General features: G+C 45.0%; 2 protein-coding genes across 2 annotated transcripts in view; one reads left to right on the top strand and one right to left on the bottom strand.

Moving 5' to 3' along the window:
• Window positions 1–7,975, top strand: part of MTOR (mechanistic target of rapamycin kinase) — a 118,092-nt gene that overhangs the window by 49,423 nt on the left and 60,694 nt on the right. The window lies entirely within an intron of this gene.
• The window catches only part of ANGPTL7 (angiopoietin like 7), a 6,420-nt gene continuing 1,102 nt past the window's right edge, over window positions 2,658–7,975 (bottom strand). Inside the window, exons 2-6 of the mRNA XM_007463157.1 lie at window positions 5,697–5,797; window positions 4,693–4,887; window positions 3,610–3,808; window positions 3,206–3,381; window positions 2,658–2,688 (exon numbers count right to left, since the gene is read on the bottom strand). Coding sequence (XP_007463219.1) covers window positions 3,212–3,381; window positions 3,610–3,808; window positions 4,693–4,887; window positions 5,697–5,797 — 665 coding nt within the window. The 3' untranslated portion in view covers window positions 2,658–2,688; window positions 3,206–3,211. The remainder of the gene's footprint in view (window positions 2,689–3,205; window positions 3,382–3,609; window positions 3,809–4,692; window positions 4,888–5,696; window positions 5,798–7,975) is intronic.

Raw genomic sequence — 7,975 nt, 5'->3', positions numbered from 1 at the left:
CAAAAAAAAAAAAAAAGGATAGAAATAGAATCATGTTTTTGCCCAAATAAATTGGACTTTGAATGTCGATTTCTAAAATACCACATATGGTGACTTTTTTTTTGACATTAACCTTGTCACAAAAAGTTTATACTTCAGTTATTCAATTGTGTATCTATAAAAGTATGAGTAAATTTCAGCACCTATAGGTTTTGATTAGTGTAATATAGATGTTTTGTCCCCCACCCCAACTTTATTGAGGAGTAATTGACAAATATAATTGTATATATTTAAAATATACAGCCTGATGATTTGATATGCATTATGGAATGATTACTGAGATCAAGGTAATTAACACATCCATCACCTCACATGGTTAACTCTTCTTTGTGTGTGTGTGGTGAGAATGCTTAAGATCTACTCAGCAAATTTCAAATATACAAAACTATATTATTAGCTGTAGTTGCTATGCTGTGCATTAGATACTCAGAACTTACTCATCTTACAACTGAAAGTTTGTACCCTTTCACCTACATCTCCCTGCTTCCCCATTCTCCCATCCCCTGACAACCACCATTCTATTCTGTTTTTATGAAATCAGCTTTTTAAAAAATGATTCCATATATAAGTGGTACTATATAGTATTTGTCTTCCTCTGTCTTACTTTACTTAGCATAATGCCCTCTAGATTCATCCATGTTGTCACAAATGATAGAATTTCCTTCTTTATGGCTGAATAATATTCCATTATGTGTATGTTATATGTGTGTGTGTACATATATATGTACACACATAATATATATATACATAAACTATATTTCACATTTTCTTTATCCATTCATCTTTTGAAGGACATTTTAGGTTGTTTCCGTATCTTGGCTATTGTGAATAATACTACAATGAACATGGGAGTACAGATATCTCTTTGAGATAGTGATTTTGTTTCCTTTGAATGTGTATCCAGAAATGGAATTGCTGGCTCACGTGGTACTTCTGTTTTCAATGTCTTGAGGAACCGCCAGACTGGTATAGTGGTGTAGTGGCTGCACCACTTTACGTTCCCACCAACAGTGCACAAGGGCTCCCCTTTCTCCCCTTCCTTGCCAACCCTTACTATGTCTTGTCTTTTTAAGAATCGTCATCCTACCAGGTGTGAGGTGATATCTCATTGTGGCTGTGCTTTGCATTTCCCTGATGATTAGTGGTGTTGGGCACCCGGTCATGTACCCATTGGCCATTTAGATGTCTTCTTCGGAAAAATGGACTGTTTAGGTCCTTGGCCCATTTTTAAATTGGATTATTTGCTTTTTTGCTATTCAGTTGTGTAAGTTCTTTACGTATTTTAGATAGTAACCCTGGGTTATGGTTTACAGATATTTTTCTCCCATTCTGTAGATTGTCTTTTCAATTTACTGATTGTATTCCTTTGCTGTGCAGAAGCTTTTTAGTTTGAGGTAGTCCCACTTAGTTTATTTTAGCTTTTGTTGCCTGGAGCCTCAGTTTTCTTTAGTTGTGGGGTGTAGAGCTGATGAGAGAAGATTATTAGCTACTTCTGCCCTAGGCATCTTGTGCTCTTCCTTCTCTTCATCTCCTAACCCCCAATCTTTTTCTCCTCTCTCCAAGCAGTACTGTGCTGGCCCATGAGCATCTCAGATCCCCTGCCTGCCTTAGGAAGTTTCTGTCTGACTGCCTGTCCCGTGGGAAGCCCTGCTCCAGTGTGCTTCTTCTCTACTCACTTCACTTCTCTGAAAATCCTGAGGGTCTTGTTTTTAAGGTTAAGTAGGTTCCCAACAATCAAGGGACTACAGGTACAGTAGAAAATAGTGAGTTCGAGAATGACGCTTACCTTACACTGACTAGTTCAAGTGAATGGTTCTTTTTGACAAGGAAAAATTGCTTCCTGAAGGTCAAAATTATTTGACATCTGTTATGACTAAAGATGTTTCTTTTCCCTCTGTGTATATGTAAGTTTGCCCAAGTAGAAAGTAGGAGTGTTGGTTTGCAGAGTGTTTTGAAGCCAGGCGGTGGCACTGGCCTCTGTGGTGGTTGGGTGGATCTGTCTGACCTCTTCCAGTGGATGCTGCTGCCCTTCTTGTCCCTCGCTTTTTCGTCTTTGGCTTCCTGCTCCTCCCTTGGTTTCCCTGAAGACTGCAACACACTCAGAGTCTCTTTCTCATGGCTCACTCTCTGATTTTTCACTTAAAATTCTCCACCATGCTCTCAGTGGTAATAGTAATAATTTTAAAAGGAACGAGGTTTAAAAGAGTTTATTGTAGAAGGAAGAAGAAACTTGGAATGTTTAAAACAAACTACAATATTGTATTTCTGCAAAGCAAAATGCTTATATACAGTGTGAATTATTTCTTAACCATAGTGCCATTTACCTTCCCGTTTCAGCCATTTTTTATAGATGAGATAAAAGAGGAAGCTCTTTGAGCCCTTTTCTTACAAAGTAAATAAAAATAGACATATCTGTATTGACTGTGAATATTTTAGGGCAGTGTTTTGCAGGCGTCCACAGGGACTTATCTTCCCCTCCCGCTGGAGCTCCTGCCACTGCTGGACCCACTTCCTGCCTCTCACTGCTGGGCCCTGATCGAGGCCGAGCAGGGGAGTTGCTCGGAGGCCAATTGCAAGGCCCAGAGCCCTGGAGTTTCCTCCAGTCAATTCCAGCCTGGGTCCGTTCACCTCCAGCAGAAAAAGTTTTGTCTTTAAAATGAAAATTGTGTAGGACTGAAGGTCATTTCATTGGATTTAAAAGCAGAAACTCCTCCCCTCCACCACCCTCTTCACTCCTTTCTCTAACACCCAAGAGAATCAAAATAATCTGGTCCTTTTCAGCAAAGGGATTTATTTTCTGCCCTCACATAATCTAGGCCTTAAGGAAAATGGTTAAAATGAACTCACAATTATTTTTCTTTCACAGAAAAATCATGTGGAAAAGAAGCTGCTGCTATGTCAGGGATCACAGGCAGACAGCCCACTCAGGCCAGCCCCCTGAGAAGTCCGTGTCTGGACCCATTGTGTTTAATTAAATACCTCCTCCCATTTACTGCAACATCCTCAGTACATAGGTTTTTTTGCTCCCCTGAGAGACCTCCTCTCTCACTGAAGGTGGTAGAGGCCATTTTCTGTCGCTGCCCTTCTTATGCTCCCCTCCTCTCCTCCTCTGCCTTTTCCCAGCCTCCGTTTGTCTCCATTTCTCCAGCCCTGCCCCAGAGCAGGCCTCTCGTCACGGCTGGAAGTCTTCTGGGCGGATTTTCATCTCCACTCGCTTGAGGGAGTAGCTAGACCCATGCCAGCCGTACCAGGTGATGCCGTCCAGGTGCTTGCTGTGCTCCCCGAGGCGGTAGTAAACACCATTGAGGTTGGAGTCTGTGCAGCAGTTATACCAGTATCCACCTGGGACAGGAAACAGGTCAGTGCTAGTATGTCCTTGGAAATAGCTGACAAGTCGACTAGGCAGCAGGGATTTGTGATGCTTGTTAAACTGTACCTAAGCCATTAGGGTCAGTGTCAAACAGGAGTACCAAAGCCAGAATACCAACTGCAGTTGTAAATTCACTCTTTCTCCTCCAGTGGGACTACGCCCTTGTACCTGAACTCTCACCTCCCAACCCCAACTCTCACCTTTCCGAAGCTGGGCACACTTGTCTAAGCAGTTGTCATTGTCCTTGTCCTTGGTGCTGAAGGCTGTGTTGTTGTGATAGACAAGGGCATCGTTCCCCACGTTGCCGCTGTAGTTCCCCAGGAAGAGGCGGTAGCTGTTCAGTTCATTGCCCAAAACAAAGTGGCTGTACTCAGCGTAGCGCATGTTGCCCTCCCAGTCCTGTCCGGGGGGCAGAGCCTTAGAAAACTGCAGCAGGGCCTCCTTTCATACCATCCTGCACCTCTTCCCTCTCCCCAGCTGCAGCCACACACCTTTTTACTACTTTTTACTACTTTATTACTTGTCTACCTCTAGTTTAACACACTGACACACTTATATACAGCGTGAATTTAACACACTTATATACAGCATGAATTATTTCTTAACCATAGTGCCATTTACCTTCCTGTTTCAGCCATTTTTTATACATGAGATAAAAGAGGAAGCTCTTTGAGCCCTTTTCTTACAAAGTAAATAAAAATAGACATATCTGTATTGACTGTGAATATTTTAAGGCAGTTTTTTGCAAGCGTCCACAGGGACTTATCTTCCCCTCCTCCTGGGAATCAGAAAACAGGGGTCCTAGATCAGACTTCTCTCTTGGGTTACCATATGGCCCTGGTTAGTCTCTCATTCTCTTCCCCTTTACATCCCTGTCTGTAAGGTGTACACGTGTGTGTGTTTTGCTGTATCCCACTCTGAGATGTCATAAGAGTAACCTGAGAACATAGTGACGCTTCAGGGCCTTTGATGAGGGTCACCAACCAATACCAGTAAGGTTTGCATGTAGAGGACCTCATGCCCCAGGCCAGGGCAGGGACCACAGTGTTTCAGCCCAGCTGACTGCTGGATTCCTCTGCTCTGGCCTGAGTCTGGCCTCTCCCTTGTACCTGCAGCCTTGTTTTTGTGAAAAATAGGGAAAAAAAGCCCTATTCTTCCTCAACTGTACTGCAACCTGCAGGAAAACCATCACAACAAGTACACCAGCCGATGGCGAACAGGAGTAGGAATGACGCCCAGGAGTTGCACACAGTTGGGCGTGGTGGCCCTGGTCTCGTGCTCACCTCCATCTCCACGCGTAGCCGGGTTGGCCGCCTGGAGAGCCGGTGGATGTGGTCGTTCCCCAGCCAGAAGTCCCCACTGATGCTGCCAAAGCCCTGCTTGTACTGCTTCCAGTCCCGGTAGAAGGAGACAAGGCCACTCTTTCTTCTCTGAATGGTGGTCCAGCCACCACCTGAAGTCTCCATGTCACAGAACACCTGGAGCAGAGGGCATGCCGTCCCTGGTCAGGACGTGCCGAGGCAGGCAGCGCGAGCCTGAGTGTGGCTTCCCACCTTTCTCCCACCCCGCAGAGCCAGGGGACATGTGCTCTTCCACAGCCATGCTGGCTCACTAGGCAACGATTCTGCCCCAGGGTTGGCAAGCTGGGCAGGCTGGTGGTTTGCTGCGATCAAAATTGAGGATAAGAGCAAGTGCACGGAGAGTCTGAAAGGAGAAAGTCCAGGTCCTTCTGACACACTCCCTATATGTTCTCTTTTCTCCCCAAAGAGTCACTGCCATAGGATGTGGCAAGGGATCGCAGCTAGTTAGGTGGTGGTTACAGCATTATCTAACTATGTTAGAAGGCTTAGTGTTTGGTTGCTAATGATTTGAAGGAGCAAAACAGATGCCTGGATTTTTTTTCCCCCACAAATTGAGTGTTTAGATAGCTCTCTGGTGGTGATGTGTTTGCTTCTCTGTCTTTTTTTTTTTTTTTTTTTTTTTTTGTGGTACGCGGGCCTCTCACTGTTGTGGCCTCCCCCATTGCGGAGCACAGGCTCCGGACGCGCAGGCTCAGCGGCCATGGCTCACGGGCCCAGCCGCTCCGCGGCATGTGGGATCCTCCCAGACTGGGGCACGAACCCGGGTTGCCTGCATCGGCAAGCGGACTCTCAAACACTGCGCCACCAGGGAAGCCCTGCTTCTCTGTCTTGAGTTTCCCTCTCTTTAGACTGTGACTAGCCCTGTTGTCCCCAGCCTTTGAGGGGGTGGAGGATAGATGTTAGTACATGGGCTGTGATGACCTCACCTCCAGCTCAGGGCTGCCCAGGAAGTCATCGGGAGGAAGCTTATACACTCCAGAGATGCGGTAGTTCTTCTGGTAGAGAGACGAGCAGTCATAGATGGCATCTGCAAAAGGAGAAAACCACAGGGTGAGCATCCAAACCCAGGGGCTCTGTGGCTAGCCGGCATCCCTGCTGCATCTAAATTGAAAGTTTAGGAAGGGAGACTTCATTTCTACCACAAAATTCACAGGAGTGTTCATTGCTGGGCAGTGTCTGGACTTGAGAGAGGTGGGCATCAGGAGGCCAGGAACAAGTGTGTTTTGGCCTCACTGGTGGTAGGGCTGAGGGCTAGGGACACCCTTCACCTGGAGAGCACAGCGGTACAGACAGGTGGCTTCAGGTCTGTGCTGAAATGATCCTCCTGGAGTTCTAATAGATTCAGCTTCTGGGACAGCCAGCCTCTATTCCTAAATAAGTCATGAAGATCTCATAGGGTCTGGTTTTATTGTTTCTCGGTTTGTTTTTCTTGTTTTTCAGAGGTAATGGCTACTGCCTACTAGGTCCCTTATTAGCAGAGATTTATAATTTTATCTTTCCCTCCTTAATCCAACACTGCTAGACAAATGAAAATGCAAACAGCCTAAGGAACCCTTGGAGGCCTTCCCCTGACACCATTATTAAAACAAGGAAATGAGAGATTTGGGCAGGCAGGCTTTCACTCTGGGGTTGATTTTAATGTTTCCTCAGCTGCCCTGGGGACTAGTGCTTTATGAAAGATTTTGTCTCCTTGTTGTTCTAAATATCAAAGAGCATTGTGGAAGGGACAGCCTTTCCAGATAGGATTCAGAGAGCAGGAACTCTCGCCTGTCTAGGAGATGCCTCCTGCCCACTCTGTGTCTTGGGATTCTTTTCTTGGTGACCGCTGCACTGGACCTTCAAGAAGAGGACACAGTTGGCAGTTTCCCGCTGTGGGAATTGTTCAAGGCAGAGCACTTTGGGGAGGGGAAACGGGAGACCCTTGTCTTCCCTATCAGAGGCCATCACTTCCTCTTACTGATGAAAGCATCAACTTACTGCTTTCTCCAAGGAGCTAGCTACTTACAGAGTATAAAGGTGACCCCACACCTGGTAGCAGAGAAGAAAAGTAAGGAATGATGGCCTGGGCAGGAAGAGTAAGAGGCCCGGCAAGAGAGCTACATTTGACTCCCAAGAAACTCCTTGCTGGGAGATGAGAAAATCCCGTTTGGAGGAGCAGGACGTGGCATTGGTCAGATTCCTCTGTCTCGCCTGGTCTCCTGTGTGTCTGGTTTCATCACACAGACCAAATCAGGACTCACTTGTCTGGAAAATGGCCTGAGAAGACCTTTCTAGTCCCAAACTGAGAGTCAGGAGGTACATGCTTAGAAAGTGATTTACACACAAATTTTTTTATTGGAGCATAATTGCTTTACAGTGTTGTGTTAGTTTTTGCTCTACAATGAAGTGAATCAGCTATACATATACATATATCCCCTCCCTGGTGGACCTCCCTCCCCCCATCCCCTATCCCACCCATCTAGGTCAGCACAGAGCACCGAGCTGAGCTCCCTGTGCTCTACAGCAGGTTCCCACTAGCTATCCATTTTACACGTGGTAGTATATTTATGTCAAACCTAATCTCCCAGTTCATCCCACACAAAATTTTTAAGCTTAATTTCATGTTAAAACTTTTTCTTCATTTGAGTTGAGGATAACAAGTAAGACTTACTCTGCTCTTTATTCTTGGCTTGGATTATAATATGACCAAAAAGATTTTCTTTTAAGTTTTTATATCAGCAAGAAATGACATATCTATAGACTAGGCTCCTTGTAACTAATAATTTCCTGATAATTTCAGCAAACCAAATTTCTGTCTGAACAATAAATTCACCTTGGCCTGTCTAAGCCAAGCTAAGTAGAAACTGAAAATTGTTTTGGAAAAGAAAACAGTAAACGTATCTTATTTTCGGCCTACTAAAAATGTAAATTTCAGCATTGCATTTTCCTGTATAACTGGGGAGAATTTTATTTGCAATTGTGGGAGAAAATAGAAATACCAGAATTGTGGAACCTTGAGGAGTCAGTCCTTTTTGAACATGAAGGAATCCTTCAGATGGCTCTGGGCAGTGTCTGTGCACTTAATTCTGAGCCAGTGAGAATTAGGTTGGCAGACAGGACACCGAAGTCCATTAATGCCCATTCCACTAAATCCCAGGGACCCGAGAGAACCCTTTTAGGCAAAACTTTGCTTCTAGAGGCGTTATGATTTTGGTGTTCATTCCTG

The sequence above is a fragment of the Lipotes vexillifer genome, unplaced genomic scaffold (assembly GCF_000442215.2).
Source record: "Lipotes vexillifer unplaced genomic scaffold, Lipotes_vexillifer_v1.1 scaffold109, whole genome shotgun sequence".
NCBI classification, from domain to species: domain Eukaryota; kingdom Metazoa; phylum Chordata; class Mammalia; order Artiodactyla; family Lipotidae; genus Lipotes; species Lipotes vexillifer.
The sequence above is the reverse complement of the archived record's forward strand: the minus strand, read 5'-3'. Positions and strand labels throughout refer to the sequence as shown.